The 18,803-nt window shown below is 45.8% G+C and overlaps 1 protein-coding gene across 1 annotated transcript in view; it reads left to right on the forward strand.

Annotated features, from left to right (window-relative positions):
• STRIP2 (striatin interacting protein 2) overlaps window positions 1-18,803 on the forward strand; it is a 37,713-nt gene that overhangs the window by 13,242 nt on the left and 5,668 nt on the right. The window contains exons 5-17 of the mRNA XM_063308811.1: window positions 41-115; window positions 822-956; window positions 2,201-2,321; window positions 3,690-3,758; window positions 4,418-4,524; window positions 5,430-5,557; window positions 6,534-6,743; window positions 7,340-7,563; window positions 8,925-8,990; window positions 14,541-14,604; window positions 16,220-16,291; window positions 17,430-17,504; window positions 17,877-17,974. Coding sequence (XP_063164881.1) covers window positions 41-115; window positions 822-956; window positions 2,201-2,321; window positions 3,690-3,758; window positions 4,418-4,524; window positions 5,430-5,557; window positions 6,534-6,743; window positions 7,340-7,563; window positions 8,925-8,990; window positions 14,541-14,604; window positions 16,220-16,291; window positions 17,430-17,504; window positions 17,877-17,974 — 1,444 coding nt within the window. The remainder of the gene's footprint in view (window positions 1-40; window positions 116-821; window positions 957-2,200; window positions 2,322-3,689; window positions 3,759-4,417; window positions 4,525-5,429; window positions 5,558-6,533; window positions 6,744-7,339; window positions 7,564-8,924; window positions 8,991-14,540; window positions 14,605-16,219; window positions 16,292-17,429; window positions 17,505-17,876; window positions 17,975-18,803) is intronic.

The raw sequence follows: 18,803 nt of genomic DNA on the forward strand, positions 1-18,803 counted from the left end.
GCTATTGATTCTTCCTTTTTGAAAAAACTTTCTTGGACAGAACTGTACAGCTACACCGAGGGAGCTGAGTTCACCCTCAACAAGAAGTGTTTTGAGGAGGATTTCCAAATTCAAGGTACCCCATTTGGCTGAATGCTCGAAAAAGGATGTTGTTGAATTAAAATTTGGGGAAACTTCTGCGGGATTCTTTGAAGTGTAGAATTTGTGTATGCGGCAAAGACCATATCCTGCTAACACCCCTGATTGGGGACTAGGGTAAGGGAGAAATGCAAGAGAGAAAGGAAGGGATGGCAGGTTTCTATAGCAGAAACCTAGAAGCTAAACAGGTTTTTTGTATGAAATCAGAAAATGGGTTAATTCAGTAATGCAGTTAAATATATTTCCTGAGCTGTCTCTCTGAGTCCTTCCATACGATGGTGTTCTTGCACCCTCACTCTTTTTCTGCTGGCTTCTTTTTACTTCTATGGCTATTGTTGATCTATGGATATTTAAAAAATGCCCCCCCCCCCCGCCAACTGACTCTGGGTGTTTCATGTAATTAAAAAGACAAAACAAGGAAAGAAAGAAACATGATATGCATCCAGAAAAAAGCATGCAACATAGAACAACATTTTGCAAGACAAAGGTCTTCCAGGGGCTCCCCCACCCACACCCTGCACCAGGACCTGGAAGAACGGCCAGAATTTTGGTGCCTTTTGGAACATCATCATCTGTGGGAGCCACATGGATCTTGGGAGATGCTATTGAGTTGCGTTGATCGAGTCAGGGGCTCTGCAAATTCTTTAAACCAATAAAGTCAACTGCTTGTTCCTTTTCTGCAGCAAAGAGCAAGCGGTGGTCGGAGCTGGACCTGACTCAGCAGAAGACCTACGTGATGCAGTTACTGGACGGGTTGGAGGTGGTCAGCCGGGACCGAAGGCTGAAAGTGGCTCGCGCCATTCTCTACTTGGCGCAAGGTAGCAGCAAATGTCGAAGGCCAAAAGTGTTCCTTGAGGGGCATGTGATGGGTATAAAATATGCCCCTTTTTCCCCCCAGTGTGAAGTTACTGTACACAGTTAGTGTACACACACCAAAGTTACTAGAAATCTTTATCCTATGTGTATGAGGTCATCCATCCATCCATGAGGTTATCCATCCATCTAATGTCTTGTTAAAGTGGAAAAAGAGAAAGATGTTTCTGAGCATGGAATGGTTAACATTCAAAACAGATTAAACAACCTATGAAATTACGGAGGTTACAAAACTTTTAAGGGTCTTGTATGTCAAGTCAGAACATGGCATGCGAAGGCTACACCTAAGCACCAGGAGCATGATGGATTGTTTTCTAAGTACTTTATTAGAATATACTCAACACGCAGACCCACACGCACCACAGAGTCACCATGTACACCTAATCCTTCTCATGGTTGGCCAAGAAACCAAGGGGAATTAGGAGATCTAGAATGAAGCGTTCCTCACCTTGTATACTTTCTTTAGTCTGTTTGACCACTGGAAGCACTTCTAGCTGAAGCTTAGATAGGTTGCATGCAGTGTATGAAGGCAGGCATCTTTGGAGAAGACCTTGATGCCTGGAGAAATGGAAGGCAATTGAAAAGGAAGCGACAAAAGAGAAGGTGGGGAGACTCTCCCCGATGAAAGAAGAACTTGGAGAAAGAGCTCTTGACGCTCCTGGTAAAATGATGTCCATCGAGTCACAAAGCATTGGGAGCAACTGAACATCTGAGCAACCATAACCCAGTAGACATAAGCCTACTGGGTTGGCATGCAGTTCCAACTCCCAGGATCCCTCACCATTGGCTTCTCTGGCTGTGGCTGGTAGGAACTGTAGTGTACAGCATCCTGACGGCTGGAGGTTTCTCAGTCTCTGGCCTGCTGTTGCTCAGCAACGTCTGGAGGGAACCTGCTGCAAGTGGTCCTTCCTGAGAGCAGAGCAATGAGAAGAGGGTTCTTGGCTCTTCTTGTTTGGCTCTGAATCAATGTTGCTCACTCTCTCTGCTCTCTGTAGGAGAGGATTCCCTAGCAGAGTTGAGAGAAAGAGAGAATGAGAGAGAGAGAGAGAGAGAGAGAGAGAGAGAGAGGAACATCTTCCTTTTTGCCTTCCTCTGCATTGTCCACCATCCCACCCATAAACTATACTGAACATTGTTCCCCTTGCACTTCCTCTTTTTTCTCCCCTCCTCATATGATCTGTGTTTTCAGGTGTCTTTGGAGAATGTGACATGGAAGCCGATGCGCTCTACTGGGCTCGGCACAACAGCTTCTTGTTGTACCAAATGGGGACCTTCACAGCGTTTCTGGAACTGCTCAACATGGAAATGGCGTAGGTGATGTTTTGGCAATTACGGCCTTGAAAGCCACCCGTATTCAGCTCTCCCTGCTCCTGAGTTTAATCCTGCAAGCGACAAACTTAAAAAAAAAACACCCTTGTGTGTCATAAAAACGTGTACATTGACCTGAGGAACGTATTGCCACCATCATTTGTGTGATATGATTTATTCAGGGAGAGGATCAGGTAAATAGAATGACAGCAATTGGTGCTAGAGGATTGCTCTAGTCTCTAAACCAGTGTTTCTCAACCTCGGCAACTTTAAGACATGTGGACTTCAACTCCCAGAATTCCCCAGCCAGCCATGCTGGCTGGGGAATTCTGGGAGTTGAAATCCACATGTCTTAAAGTTGCCGAGGTTGAGAAACACTGCTCTAGACACTGATCTGTGGCACATAAGGGAACTTCAGTGCCTGTTGTCTTGTCTGTTCAACAGACTGCTGAGTAATACAACTGCACAATTAGTGCGTGCCCTTAAATAGAAAGAGCTCATAAACATGAACAAAATATTCGTTCAGCACTTTAAAATCTGAAAGCAGTGCAGTGTTTCTTTCTCTGAAGTATGCACCTTAACTTTCCAGCTATTCCTTCGTTCACTTGTTCTGCTTGCCATGGCACAAACAGACCTAATTATTTAATCATGTTCAGTGGCCATCGCCCCCCCCCCCCGCAAGCCCCAGAAACAATGGCCAAATACAGCGAAGACAATATAACAGCCATGTAAAACCTAAAACATTAAGACTTAAAAACCGGAGAAAGGGGAGAAATGACTACAGTACAGTAAAACGGTATAAAACTTAAGATAAAATAGAAATGGAGCGTAAAACTATAAATCACCAGGCCTTAATGACATCCACCCAAGGAGCTGAGATTGTGGACCTTCTAACCTTTCCCTACATTCGGTCTCTGTAGTTGAGGATTGGAAGGTGGCCAGCGTAACTCCAATTTTTAAGAAGGGCTCACAGGGAGATCCAGGAAATTATAGGCCTGTCAGCTTAATGTCTGTTCAGGGGAAGATAGTGGAAGCTGCTATTAGAGATAAAATTAGCAAACATTTGGAGACATGTTGGAGATGCAAGGAAGACCATGCATCTCCCTTCAGTGGGACTTGGAGAAGAACCTTAGAAGAGGTCTATGCATTCTGCTCCACAAGGCTGGATCTCTTGAAGGCTATGGGGCCCGAGGGCAGGGCGGAAAAAGACAGCTAAGGCTGAAGCCTAATCTGAAATGGATTCCCTCCCCACGTCCTGCTCTTACAGATCTGCCCTCAGCCAGTTCATGGCCAGTGACTTTTTTCCAGCTGATTCTTGGAAATGAAGAGGCTAACATCATCTGACTGTCTTTTCCCATCTTTTACTTTAGCAACAGCGAGGCACGCAGCAGTGCCCTGAGGAAGCCGGCTATCTCTCTAGCTGATAGCACCGAACTCAGGTGAGTTATTCTGAGCGACTTATTCCTTGATTTTTCCCTTTAAAGACCAAGATCTTCCCCAAAGGTTGCCAGAGAGCCAGTAGTTGCCTTAAGCACCCTACTTTTCTTGGCACAAGAGTAAGATCAGAGCTGGAAATTATCTGAAACTGACCGATCCTTGGCCATTTATAATTTATATATATATAAAAAAATATATAAAATATATAATTTATAAGACTTATGTGGCTGCCTATCCTATACAGCAATCCTAGGAGTCTCACAATAAAATCAATAAAACGACAACATAAAAACACTTCCTACCTGCACAGCTATCCTTTTCACCAACCAGTTCCACCCCCTTGGACAAGAAAAAGGCATACTACCCAAAGAGAAAATGAGATGGCTCAAGCAAGTGACCCAAGTTGTAACTAAGAAGGAAAGGGTGTAGCGCCAGAGGCGTAGGGCCAAAACGGGTGTGATCTGCAATCTTTGGATAAGAATTCTCACTCGTTTTGTATTCAGTCCTGAATAGCCATGAGGAAGGTAGAATCGGGGTTAATGTGAAGCGGCCCCATGGACTGGCATCGTTTGAACCCCTCCAAGCAAAACTCTTGGCTGAAACTTGAATTCCTCACTAGGTCCCACCAAGTCAAAATAGCTAGTTTTGATTTTACTTCCAGGGTGATATTGAGTGTCATGTACCTGATGGTGGAAAACGTCCGGGTGGAAATGGAGACCGACTCACCGAAGTGGGCAGCGTCCCGAGAGATGTTCAGGGCGGAGCTTAGTAAGTTATGAACACACACACACACACTCATCCTTGTGCCTCTCGAGGGGCTTTGAGAGTGCCCAAGGTGGTGCCTGTCGACCTTGGCCAACGTGCTCCTCCTTGTCCTGCTTCAGATTCGATGTGCCACTTCTTGGCATTACCAGGAAAAGAAAGCTGGCCTGGCCCAGCGTTGTGTATTTTCAGACGAGCCCGTTGGCATCCTCCAGAAGTAAGCCTGGGCACTGGCTGCCTGTTTCTGTTTAGACATTTTTATGGCAGCTGCAAATGGGTGCTTGGCTTGGAAACGAGGCTACCTGTTGAGGAACAACGTGAAGGTAGACGGGGAGGGTGGGGTGCGTATCGGGTGGCTCGGAGTCAGGCGGGGAACGCAAACCTTGTGGGGTCTGGGGATGGGGCACGGCTGCTGTAACGGCCACTGGGAGAACAGGGTGTCCTCTGCTTTGTGAGGGTCCTTGTGCCACATTTTCAAAATGCCCCAAATGCCCACGGGTCCAAGGAGTTGGGACAGCTGCCCTTTGGATGCAGACTCTCCCCCCCTTCAAACTGTAGCCTTCAAACTGTCTGTCTGTCATGCTGGGAGACAGCTGTTGTTTCAGATATTTGCCCATGCTGTAATGACAAGGACTGGAAAACTTTGGGGTTTTTTGTTCTTTTTCTTTTAGCATTTAGCTCTTGTTCCTACCATTTGCAAACTCCCATGCCATGTGGAATACTCGGGGATAAAATCGCTCTGGTTTGATGGGCCCCCCAAGTTCTGCTCGGGTTACGTTTTTGGAGCCTCTGGGCTGCTGCTCCTCTTAGTCAGAGACCGAGCTGGGTTTAGCCAGACTGCTGAGCGCCCCCCCCGGCTCAAGTTCTCTCACCCCCCTCCCTCGCCTGACTTTTGAAAATTCTCCTTGCAGGTCATCCAATCCACAGTGAAGAACCACTTGGGCTCTTGCTGTTCACTATGGTGACCAAATTCTGCAGTGAGCATTCTCCCCACTTCCCCATGAAGAAGGTCCTACTTTTGCTCTGGAAAGTCCTTGTGGTGAGTGAGTTTCTCCCCTCGCATGGTGGGGGCTTAATAGGGGGCATCTGTAGGAGGGGTGCCTCTGGCTGTGGTCTGTGAGCTCTTCAACTATTGCTGTTGATGCATGTGCTCAGAGCTGTACCAAAAGGGTATGTAGCGCCTTTATGAACTACAGGTAGTCCTCACTTAACAACCATTCGTTTAGTGAGGGTTCAGACTTACACCTCTGCTGAAAAAACTGACTTATGATCGGAACTCACACTTACGACTGTCACAGCATCCCCGCAGTCACGTGATCGTGATTTGGGTGCTTGGCAACCGGTTCGCATTTATGACTGTCACAGCATCTTGTGGTCATGTAATTGCCATTTTCTACCTTCCTGGCCAGCTTCTGGCAAACAAAATCAGTGGGGGACCATGTGATTTGCTTAACGACCATGCGGTTTGCTTAATGCCAGTGGTGATTCGCTTAACGGCCAGCACAAAAAAGGTTGTAAAATCTGGTCAGATTTGCTTAATGACCGCTTCGCTTAGCAACTGAAATTCTGGTCCCAATTGTGCTCGTTAAGTAAGGACTCCCTGTACATTAAACAAACAGCATAAAAAAAGGCAGGCTTTGGGCTAAGACATGGAGGTGGTGCTAGAGAGGAGATGAGTTGTTTGTTTGGTGTTAATCAAGCTAAGAAGGGAATAAAAAGACCAGAACACCTCTTTGCCAGCAAGCAACAGCCAGATATGTAGGGATTAGCACCAGGATTAATAACAGCCAATCAAGCAGTAAGCAACAGCCTAACCAAGGAACTCCCAAGTAGAGAACAGCGCCCCCACCAGCACTGGCAGGGCAACCCCTGTACATAAACCGGGAGCAAACCCCACCCTCACTCGCACCAGTGACGTTACCCAGTTGGGTAGCCAAATGTCTGCAAGCAAACCGCCAAGCCCAGCGAGCACCGAGGCCTCCACTAGCTTGTCTCTTGACCCCCTCCCCCTGCAGTTCACTCTGGGCGGCTTTGAGACCCTCCAAGCAATGAAGGTGAAGAAGCGCCAGGCGCTGGGCCTGCCCCCCTTGCCAGAAGACAGCATCCAGGTCATGCGGAACATGCGGGCGGCTTCTCCTCCGGCCCTCACCACCGAGTTCGTTGAGCAGCAGCAGCAGCAGCAGCAGCAGCAGCAGCAGCAGAAACGGGCGCATCGGAGTAGGAGGGTAGGAGTCATCAGAAGGGAGGATTCTGCCTTACCTGGGACAAATGCAAGAAAGGCTCCCCCCCGTGTCCTTCCGCTCATCGTCCCTTCCGTGGTTATTAAGCCAACTTCCCAAACTCCCTGCCCTCCAGACGTGGGACGAGGACTCCCAACGTGCCCATCCGTGAAGTCACGTAAATTTGAGAGGTGGACTATATGGCTGGGGGAGGTGAGGGATTTAGTGATTGCAAAGATTGCAAGGAAAGGGGAGGAGGAGGGGGAACTTCGATCTAAAGTAGAGGCACCTCCCCAAGGACCTCCTCTCCCAGGAACTGAGAATGTTATCCTTTCAAGCTAGCCTTGCCTCCCCAATTCCTTCCACACACACAAGGTGCAAGATGGGGGGGGGGGGAGAGAAGGAGCACCCTTCAGGGGTTAAATGCCGACTGAGCTCTGTCCCTCACCGTCCCAGTCCCGTTGGCACATTATCTTCTTCCCAAAAAGCAGTGGTGGTTGGTCCTTCCGGTGAACAATGTGAGGAGTCCCAGGGCAGAAGACTTCCTACAGGAAGGCAGCGTCCCTGCCATTTTTATTCCTCTCTTGCCTTCTTTTGTGCAGCCTCTGATGAAGCAAGACAGCCTAGATATTTACAATGAGAAGGACCCCTTCAAGAACGATGAGGCTGTGGTGGATGAGGAGGAGGCCGACGACCTTGACGGTGGGATTGAAGGGGAGCTGGACCTCTTGGAAAGGGGCACAGTCATCCAGGCCGTCTCTGTTCCATGCCCACCTGTTGAGAGGGTCTCCTTCCCAAAGGGCCTTCCGTGGGCCCCCAAAGTCAGGTATTTTGTCCCCTATGCCTTCTTCTAGCACTGAAGAGCCCTCCTTGGACCTGGTCATATCCAGGAGAATGAGATGGTGGAGCACTTATATCAATCCAGATTAAGTAGAAGAACATCAAAGCATGGAAAATATTGGGTTTCTTATAGTAAGAAATTCTGCAGGTGCCACTTAACATTTTACAGTGTTCTGAAATCTCCTTTTTCACTACCTTGGTCTTGCCAGTAGATCTAGATAAAGGTTTGAACAGCCCCCACCAGCCAGGAGCTGTCCAGCCCTCTCTGGCGCTCCTTGGAAATGATGAATGGCACTCCCACCTGGTATGAATTGTTATTGAGCTATCTAGAAGACATGAGGTTTGCAAAGGCCGTTTTTGAGTCTTTTGTAACATGGTACTGAGTTCTTTTGAAGACCTCATAGCAACAACCTCTAAATGGAACTAAGGACGTAATAAGCTTATCTTATATGCATTCATACTCCCTTTTTCAATTTATAGTAGGCCTTCAAAGCCACTCATAAAGTTTAAAAACTATGAATGGGGTAGGCACACACATATGCATGAAAGAAAGGCAAATATCAAATAAATCTTCCTGTGTTTGAAAAAGGCTGCTGGGTCAGGTCAAAGGCTCACTAAAATTAAGTAGTCTTAATGTTCTCCTGAAAGGATAACAGGTAATGTAGGAGCCAGATAAATCTCCAGGTCTCCATCCAGGGGGAGGGAACAGCAGAGTTTTGATGCTACTTCTGGATTGTGAGTTTTAAGATGGCTCTCTGATCCTAGTTTGTTAATTTAGCCTAGCTGAGTTTTTGATCCATAAAGTCTTCCAAGCCTCGTTGTTTGCAAGGAAAAGCTTTGGGGAGAGATTGTTTTTCCATCGGCAAAAAGAGATGTGATAAGAAATTCTGATATGGGATGTTGACATGACCGAGGATAGCTTTGAAACAGCCTTGCAGTTGTACTCACCACCAAGCTGTGAACCAGAAGGGAGTGTGTGAGTTTGCATGGGTGTGTGAGCTGCTGTAACCACTGACCTCATGGTTAACTCCAGGCTAGGACTCCGTGGTGAAAAAAATCAATTGAAAATAATGGTGTGAGACTGGCAGTTATGGTCAAAATATCAGACACAACAGAATTTTGCAACAAGATTAAATAAAACTAATAGCCAAGTTGTTGAAATCCAAGAGAATGTGGAAGTCCTCTGTTAAACACTTACTTGCAGCTGCGTAGGAGTATGAAGATGAAATGGCTAATCTTGAATGGCCTTGATGCTCAAAAGGTTTCTCTAAATGTTTGTATATGTTTTTTATCCTATTTATTTTCTCTCCCTCATTCTCCATGACACAATAACCTTGTATCTTCCAGACAGAAGGACATAGAGCATTTCCTGGAGGCGAGCAGGAACAAATTCATTGGATTCACACTTGGGCAGTGAGTATGGTGCATCAGAGAGGAGACTGTAGCTCTTTGGGGCTAATTTTTACCTCCTAAGTAAAAAACTTTAATTTCTATGTCAGATGTTGCATGCATTGCTGGCTGAACGGAAGAGTCTGTGGCTCGTCATCATACCTTTGAACAGGTGCTGCAAACACTGGGGGTCCAGGGCGATGCCATTTTCACAGCAGGATGCTACTGTATGTGTGAGGGTTCGTGCCTGGATCTATATAGGTATAAAATAGCCTTCTGGGAATTAATACCCTCCAGTTGTGGCCGTTCTACATACATCTCCATCCCGCTGTTCCCTTTGTAAGCAACTTTCTGCAAACTGCAGAAAAGGAGTTATGAATAGCGAGCCAAAGAAATTAAAGGTAGGACAGAAGAAAAAGCAAAGAAAAACGTAGCCAGATCTGGTGTACAGCAGCATCCTTCACTCTTCCTGTCCGTAACCTGCTGTCATTCTACCGTTTCCATCCTCTGCTTCATACATTGTCTCTAAACTTCCCACTGCTCTTCTTCTGAGACCTCATCAGCTCCATCCAGCCACAACTTTCTTGGACTTCTTTCCTGTTGTCTCCACAGATCTTTTGCAGTTCAGTGCTCTGTTCTCCTCTCTATGTGAGGAAAGCACCCAATGTGATTCTTGGGTATTGGCCACTCATTCAGCACCCATTCATTCTTGTCCCTGGTCCACCTTGTTTTACCACACACCCTTCTTCAACACCCTGTTCCCACTCCTTTCAACCTATTTGGACTTCTCTCTGGGCATGACTCACTTCTGAATAATAAAGTGAGCAGAAGCGTGCTTTCACACACAGCCACTTTTGCTTCTTTTGACAAAAAACAGTCCACACAATCCTCATTACATTTCTACCAGCACAGGATTTGCTTGTCTTAACATCTTTCCATCCAGTTCCCCATCTTTTGGTAGTCATTCTACAAAGATACTCAAACCCACCTACTTTCTCTCTCTCTCTCTCTCTCTCTCTTTTTGCCACTTACAGTATTCACAACTTGCAGTCATTTGTTCCATTTGAAACACAATGACCTTGGACTTTGATATATTAATCCAATCTTGAGTTTCCAGATTACAGGAAGCAAACATTCCATGCTATTAAGCATTGGTTAGATCCCACTTTGAGTGAAATTTTAGCTCTCTTTAACAAGGATCAGAGAAACTGGAAAAACATTTAGAACTATCAGGGAACTAGAGACTTATCTGAGAGTGTTGGGTATTTCTAGCCTGAGTAGAAAAGACAAAGGATATAATCATGTTTTTCGAATACTGAAAGGACGTCACTCAAGAAAATCAAGACGTGTTTTTTATCATCTCAGAGTAGGGGGGTAAGTGTTGGAGTTTGTGCAGCATGTGCAGAGTGCTGGAAAACGTTTGGCATGAGAGATCAGAAAGAAGACACCAGGCATTTCAGCAAATAGTTGTATTCAAAGAAAACAGAGATCATAAACAGTTTCTCATCCAGATCCCTGGATGGGGTTCAAAAGCTTTTTAAAAACAAAAGAGCATATTTACAAGTACACACACACATGCAAGTGTGCTGAGCAGAAGGGTTGAAGAGCAGCTGCAAACAGGAGAAGCAAGGGGCTGGCTCTGGCAGAGCTGGTTTGTTGTTCTTTATTCGTTTAGCCGCTTCCGACTCTTCGTGACTTCATGGACCAGCCCACGCCAGAGCTTCCTGTCACTTGTCAACACCCCCAGCTCCCCCAGGGACGAGGCCGTCGCCTCTAGAATATCATCCATCCACCTTGCCCTTGGTTGGCCCCTCTTCCTTTTGCACTCCACTCTCCCTAGCATCAGCATCTTCTCCAGGGTGTCCTGTCTTCTCATTAGGTGGCCAAAGTATTTCAGTTTTGCCTTTAATATCATTCCCTCAAGTGAGCAGTCTGGCTTGATTTCCTGGAGGATGGACTGGTTTGATCTTCTTGCAGTCCAAGGCACTCTCAGAATTTTCATCCAACAACACAGTTCCAAAGTATCTATCTTCCTTCTCTCAGCCTTCCTTATGGTCCAGCTCTCACAGCCATACGTTACTACGGGGAACACCATTGCTTTAACTATGCAGACCTTTGTTGTCAGTGTGATGTCTCTGCTCTTAACTATTTTATCGAGATTGGTCATTGCTCTTCTCCCAAGGATTAAGCGTCTTCTGATTTCCTGACTGCAGTCAGCATCTGCAGTAATCTTCGCACCTAGAAATACAAAGTCTTTCACTGCTTCTACATTTTCTCCCTCTATTTGCCAGTTATCAATCAAGCTGGTTGCCATAATCTTGGTTTTTTTGAGGTTTAGCTGCAAGCCAGCTTTTGCACTTTCTTCTTTCACCTTCATCGTAAGGCTCCTCAGTTCCTCTTCGCTTTCAGCCATCAAAGTGGTATCATCTGCATATCTGAGATTGTTAATGTTTCCTCCAGCTATTTTAACTCCAGCCTTGGATTCCTCAAGCCCAGCATGTCGCATGATGTGTTCTGCGTACAAGTTGAATAAGTAGGGTGAGAGTATACAGCCCTGCCGTACTCCTTTCCCAATCTTAAACCAGTCCGTTGTTCCGTGGTTTGTTCTTACTGTTGCTACTTGGTCGTTATACAGATTCTTCAGGAGGCAGACAAGATGACTTGGTATCCCCATACTGCTAAGAACTTGCCACAATTTGTTATGGTCCACACAGTCAAAGGCTTTAGAATAGTCAATAAAACAGAAATAGATGTTTTTCTGAAACTCCCTGGCTTTTTCCATTATCCAGCGGATATTGGCAATTTGGTCCCGAGTTCCTCTGCCTTTTCTAAACCCAGCTTGTACATCTGGCAATTCTCGCTCCATGAATTGCTGAAGTCTACCTTGCAGGATCTTGAGCATTACCTTACTGGCGTGTGAAATGAGTGCCACTGTTCGATAGTTTGAACATTCTTTAGTGTTTCCCTTTTTTGGTATGGGGATATAAGTTGATTTTTTCCAGTCTGATGGCCATTCTTGTGTTTTCCAAATTTGCTGGCATATAGCATGCATTACCTTGACAGCATCATCTTGCAAGATTTTGAACAGTTCAGCTGGGATGCCATCGTCTCCTACTGCCTTGTTATTAGCAATGCTTCTTCAGGCCCATTCAACCTCACTCTTCAGGATGTCTGGCTCTAGCTCACTGACCACACCGTCAAAGCTATCCCCGATATTGTTATCCTTCCTATACAGGTCTTCTGTATATTCTTGCCACCTTGTCTTGATCTCTTCTTCTTCTGTTAGGTCCTTGCCATCTTTGTTTTTGATCATACCCATTTTGGCCTGGAATTTACCTCTGATGTTTCTAATTTTCTGGAAGAGGTCTCTTGTCCTTCCTATTCTATTGTCTTCTTCCACTTCCACGCATTGCTTGTTTAAAAATAATTCCTTATCTCTTCTGGCTAACCTCTGGAATTTTGCATTTAATTGGGCATCTCTCCCCCTATCACTGTTGCCTTTTGCTTTCCTTCTTTCTTGGGCTACTTCTAGTGTCTCAGCAGACAGCCATTTTGCCTTCTTGGTTTTCTCTTTGTTTGGGATATATTTTGTTGCCGCCTCCTGAACAATGTTGCGAATTTCTGTCCAGAGTTCTTCCGGGACCCTATCCGCTAATTCCAGTCCCTTAAATCTATTCTTCACCTCCGCTGCATATTCCTTAGGAATATTAGTGAGCTCATATCTAGCTGATCTGTGGGTCTTCCCTAATCTCTTTAGTCTGATCCTAAATTGTGCAAGAAGAAGTTTGTGATTGGAACTACAGTCACCTCCAGGTCTTGTTTTTACCGACTGTATAGATGTCCGCCACCTTTGGCTGCAAAGGATGTAGTCAATCTGATTTCGGTGTTGTCCATCTGGTGAAGTCCATGTATAAAGCCGTCTCTTAGGTTGTTGGAAGAGTGTTTGTTATGCAGAGTGAGTTGTCTTGGCAAAATACTATCAGCCTATGTCCTGCTTCGTTTTGTTCTCCCAGGCCATGCTTACCTGTAATTCCAGGTGTCATTTGACTGCCCACCTTAGCATTCCAGTCTCCCGTGATGAAAATAACATCTCTTTTAGGCGTGTTGTCCAGTAGGTGCTGCAGATCCTCATAGAACTGCTCTACTTCAGCTTCTTCAGCATCTGTGGTTGGGGCGTATATTTGGATCACTGTGATGTTAGATGGCTTGCCCTGAATTCGAATTGAGATCATTCTGTCGTTTTTTGGATTGTATCCAAGCACTGCTTTAGCCACTTTACTATTAATTATGAAGGCTACTCCATTTCTTCTGTGGTCCTCTTGTCCACAGTAGTAGATCTGGTGGTCATTTGATGTGAAGTGGCCCATTCCAGTCCATTTCAGTTCACTGACACCCAAAATGTCTATCTTTAATCTTGACATCTCCCCAATAACCACATCCAATTTGCCCTGGCTCATAGATCTTACATTCCAGGTTCCAGTGGTGTGTTGATCCTTAGAACATCGGATTCGCCGTTCACCACCAGCACCGTCGGCCGCTAGCCGTCCTTTCGGCTTTGAGCTAGCTGCGTCATCACGTCTGGGGCTAGTTGAGCTCATCCTCTGTTCCTCCCCAGTAGCATTTGACCATCTTCCGTCCTGGGGGTCTCATCTTCCAATGGTATACCGACATATCTCTGGTTGTACTGATCCATTTAGTTTTCATGGCAAGAATACTGGGGTGGGTTGCCATTACCTTCCCCAGGGATCGCATTTAGTCTGACCTCTCTGTCATGACCTTCCCGTCTTGGGTGGCCCTTCACGGTTTAGCTCATGGCATCATTGAGGTGCTCAAGCTCCAGCACCACGGCAAGGTAACGATCCTTTGCTGAAGAGAGCTGGCTTATTTAAATGCAAATCAAGCAAGGAAGTGGAGGACAGGTTTCAGTTTCCCATATAAGGTCATTGGACACTTAAACCTTGTTGACCAAATGAGGTGACCTTTTGACTCTGCCGAACACTTAAGAAATTATTTGTTACCATGGTTACCTTGGTTTTTTGTACCTTATTCCCAAGCAGAAACAAATAATACCAACAGTAAGTTACAGAGTTTGACAGCAATACCATTTTCCCAGAGAGGTGTGGGGCTCCTCTTAACTGGATGTGTTCAAGGAGGCACCATGCAGCCATTTATTAAAGGTGTTTGAATGTGGGGGCTGCCCTCAGTGGCCTCTCCCAGTTCTAGATACTGTGATTCTAGCGCATTTGTCAAACTCCACTGGGCTCTGGAGAGATCATGCCATCAGGGATGCTCACAGATTGCACTACTAATATCCCATATTAAGCATATGAAATATTTATATATACAATTTTCTGAAATTTTACTTTCCTTGGTAGATTTTCCATAGTGTGTTTGGAAGTACAGCGCAGTAAAAGTGGAAAGGAGAGAGTTGTGAATAAACAGTTCTTGCAAAGGTGGCCTTGTTAAAATGGAGATGCACAATCACTCCAAAAGTGGAAGAAGAAACAGCATATTTGGTTCTTAACCCTTCTTTCTCTTGTTCTTCTCCCCTGCCTCTCCTATTCACCCTTGAAGAGACACAGATACCTTAGCAGGCTTACCGTGCCCGATACAGGAAAGTGTGAAGACTCTAAAAGAGGTAATGCAGAAGTTTACAATAAACACATGGCTTTAGCTGTGAAAGTCTGGATTTCTCATGTGGACAGCCCTTCTAGGATCTCTGAGGCAGCCTGGCTGAGAAGAAGCTCAAGCATTTGGGGACACTGAATAGTTGTTCCTAGGTCAGCCTTCTGGCCAAAGGAACCGTGGGGAATGTTATCACCACCCATGCTATGGTTTTGCCTAGAATACTGAAATGCTTAAAATGTCCTCCTTGAGCCAACAACCACAGGAGTACCCTCCGTTAGTCTAGAATAACCCATTTGGTTCCTAACAAAGTTCCTTGGGTAGGTGTAAAGCGATGCAAAAAACTGAGTGGTGTGTAACTAACCAGGAAAAATATCTTCTCTGGCTAGCACGGTGAAGATGTCAACTTGACTGGGCATTAGCTGTGAAAAAGGCCCATTCTATGCCATTGTTTCTCAACCTTGGCAGCTTTAAGATGTGTGGACTTCAACTCCCAGAATTGCTGGCTGGGGAATTCTGGGAATTGAAGTCCACACATCTTAAAGCTGCCAAGGTTGAAAAACACTGTTTTATGCTATGTGCCCTTAGGAAAGGGACTGAAAATACAATGTTGTGAAGTCATCATACAAATCTAGGGTATGTCTGCATCTGGAATATTTTGGCCACATTTGAAGAAGGATATCACAGAGCTGAGAAAAGTGCAGAAGAGGGACACCAAAATTATCAAAGGTTCAAAGACCTTCCCTACAAGAAAAGATTTGAGTATTTGGCTTTAGCGTAACAAAAAGGTGATGGTGTGTGTGTGTTAGCCCTTCAAGGTAGGCCAGATCAAGAAACAGACATGGTCGGGATTTCAGAAATGCTCTTCAGTAAAGTAGAATAACAAAATTGGAAAGAACTGCCCATGTTTCTCTCTGTCCCATCTTGCACTAAATCAAGCTGGATTATTTTGAGTTTCTTTCTATCTCAGGACAGTACAATCTCTTCTCCAAGCCCCCCCCATCCCTTCAATGGCTCTCTCATACCTTCCCCGAGGTTCCTTTATTGGGGTGGGGGCATGATTGAGGTGTGTAAAACCAAGCACAGCATGGATAAAAAAGACAGGATAAGTTTTTCTCCCTCTCTCCAGATGCTAGGGGTCACCCAATGAAGCTGCTCAGGAGGAGATTTAGAACCAATGAAAGAAAATACTTCTTCACTCAGTGCAGAATTAACCTGGTGATGCCCACTGACCTGGGTGGTTGAGGACAGGGCTGATAGCCTTGAAGACTCCATGCTACTGCTGGGTCAGGTGGCCTGTGCCAGAATCCCAAGGGAACAAGGGCAAAAGAAGAATGACTTCATCTCTCCCTTGTGACCATCCCAGAGGGATCTGGTGAGCCACTGTGAGAAACCAAGTGATGGACTAGGATGAGCCATGTTCTGATCCAGCAGGGCTGTGCTTGTGTTCTTCTCAGTCAGGCATGGAGAATTTGTGGCCTCCCAGATGCTGTGGACTACAGCTCTCAACATCCCTCTCCACTTCCTATATTTACAGGCTGTTGAAAGTCATAGGACTTTAGAGTAACTAGGGTTTCTCTGAGGTATTTTGATTTTTAGTGCAATTCCTTTTGTTCACTTCTCCTCAGCACAAATATGTCTCAGTCTCCGAAGTGCAGATCAGGAATGAGGAAGAAATGGAAAAGTGTCCCATATCTTTGGTAGGTGTTTTCACGGGCTGTCCCGTGCAGCTGCACCTCTTCGCCTCCTGAGTTGCTAAGAACTGCAGCGTAATCTCTGAGCAACGTCTTGCTAAACCCCCTTGGAAAAGAGAAACTGCTGGCGTGACTTTGGCAGAGTCTTCAGGAACGTTTGACTTGCACAACTTAACTAAGATTTAAACTCCAACTCAGCACTCAGCGCAGCACAGCTAAATAAGAATTTTGTTTTTGTCTAGAAAGAAGCTACTAAGAGTTGACTGTCCTTCGTTAACATGGTGATCCTTTTTATACCCAGCATGCTTATATATCCAGTGCTGCCGTCTCCTGCTTTGACAGACATTTGGCCCTGCACTTCACAGCCTCAAAGCTGAGCAACTGTTGGTTGTTGACGTAACTGGCGTCTCAGACCTGAGAAACGTGCTCTCAACTCTCAGAGGGGTCACTGTAAAATCTCCTACGGTAGTCCTTGTTTAACGACCATAACTGAGACCAACATTTTGGTTGCTAAGCGAAGCGGTCATTAACTGAATCTGACCCAATTTTACCACCTTTTTTGCAGTGGTTGTTAAGCGAATCACTGCAGGCATTAAGTGAACCATCTGGTCGTTAAGCGAACCACGGGCCCATTGATTTTGCTTGTCAGAAGTTGGCCGGGAAGGTTGAAAATGGTGATCATGTGCCCACGTGACGCTGCAACGGTCATAAATGCGAACCTGTTGCCAAGCTCCCAAATCATGATCACGTGATGGGGGAACGCTGTGATGGTTAGAAGTTTGAGGACCAGTCATAATTTGGTTTTTTCAGCACCGTTGTAAGTCCGAACCATCACTAAATGAATGGTTGTTAAGCAAGGACTACCTGTATTGCAAAACTTCTGTGGATCAGCTTCCTTCACACTGAGGGGCTGGCATAAAACCAGATTTGAAGCTGAGACCCCTCTTGGGGCTGTCAGTGTGAATGCTGGAGTTCTTAGTTCCTACACCCAGAATTTCAGTTTGACATGCTGGCATTCCTAAAGAAGGAGGAGCAGTCTCAGCTCAAGAGCGACTCCTGTTATCTTCTTGTTTGCTTTGCCAGTAATTTCCTTTGGCTGTTCTTGTTTTCTGCCCTGCTGTTTGCATCTGTTCTCTCATTCCAGGGGGAAGAGCAAGTGCAGGAGACGCCCTGTGAAATACTCTACCGGGCAATGTTGTATAACTTGCCACAGTACATGGTGAGCATTTTATCTGTGCATGTGCATGAAACAGAGAGAAAGATGCATACCCAGCTCTGCACACACACACACACAGACGCCCGTTCACATACAGCGGAAGCATCGGATCAGAACTCTTCGGGGGATGGAAAATGCTACAGAAAAGGACCCAGACACTGGGGGTGTGCATTTGCTTTTCATTTCCTTATTTATTTCTCCAAAGGATTTCTGCATTTTACTGAATTAATCTTGGTCCCACAGAGGGTAGTGTACGGACTGGCATGATTGGTCCGAGCACCCTTCTATTAATTTGAATGTTTTGGTAGATTGCAAATACTTTGCCTTTTTTTTTTAAGTGTAGTTTAGGATTTATAATCCCCCTCTTTGCTGCAGATAGCTCTGCTAAAGATCCTGCTGGCGGCGGCCCCAACCTCAAAAGCCAAGACTGACTCCATCAACATCCTGGCCGATGTGTTACCTGAGGAAATGCCGTAAGTGGAGGAGGAGCTGAGAGAGCTATACAGGTAGTCCTCACTTAATGACCATTCGTTTAGTGATGGTTCAGACTTAGGACAGCACTGAAAAAACCAACTTACAGCCAGTGCTCACACTTATAACCATTGCAGCATCCCCGCAGTCACGTGATTGCAATTTGGGCGCTTGGCAACAAGTTCACATTTATGACCGTTGCAACATCCCGTGATCGCCATTTTTGGCCTTCCCGGCTGGCTTCTAGCAAGCAAAATCAATGGGGAACCGCATGATTTGCTTAATGACCATGTGGTTTGCTTAACAGCCACAGTGATTTGCTTAATGACCACTGCAAAAAAGGTCATAAAATTGAGTTGGATTCACGTAATGACTGCTTCACTTAGCAACTGAAGTTCCAGTCTTAATTGTGGTCATTAAGCGAGGACTTCCTGTATAACTTCTCCAATGTGGTGGGAGCTCTCTAACATCCATGAAGGGCATTCTGCATTGGCATAAATCCTGGACGTTGGCATAAATCCTGTTACATCTGGAGGAGGCCACATTGGGGCAGGCTGTTCTTCAGGCAATGCAGATCAGTGTGTGGCTTTCGGTGTGATGAGAAGCAAGTGTAGTTGCTGATTGAAATGGTTTTTAGATGGTTGGTGGAGGAAGCTAAAAATCGCTAAGTGGGATCTCCCAGGGTCCAAGGGAGTGTCTCAGGGCAGACCCACTGCTGAAGGCCAAGTGCTGTGGAGGGCCTGGGCCATCGGATCTTGTGACTGGCTCCCACTTAAATCAGGATGCTGGACGGGACGGGCTCTGGGGTCAACGTGTGAGATTCACCTCTTC

This window comes from Candoia aspera, chromosome 7 (genome assembly GCF_035149785.1).
Source record: "Candoia aspera isolate rCanAsp1 chromosome 7, rCanAsp1.hap2, whole genome shotgun sequence".
In the NCBI taxonomy this organism is placed as follows: Eukaryota; Metazoa; Chordata; class Lepidosauria; order Squamata; family Boidae; genus Candoia; species Candoia aspera.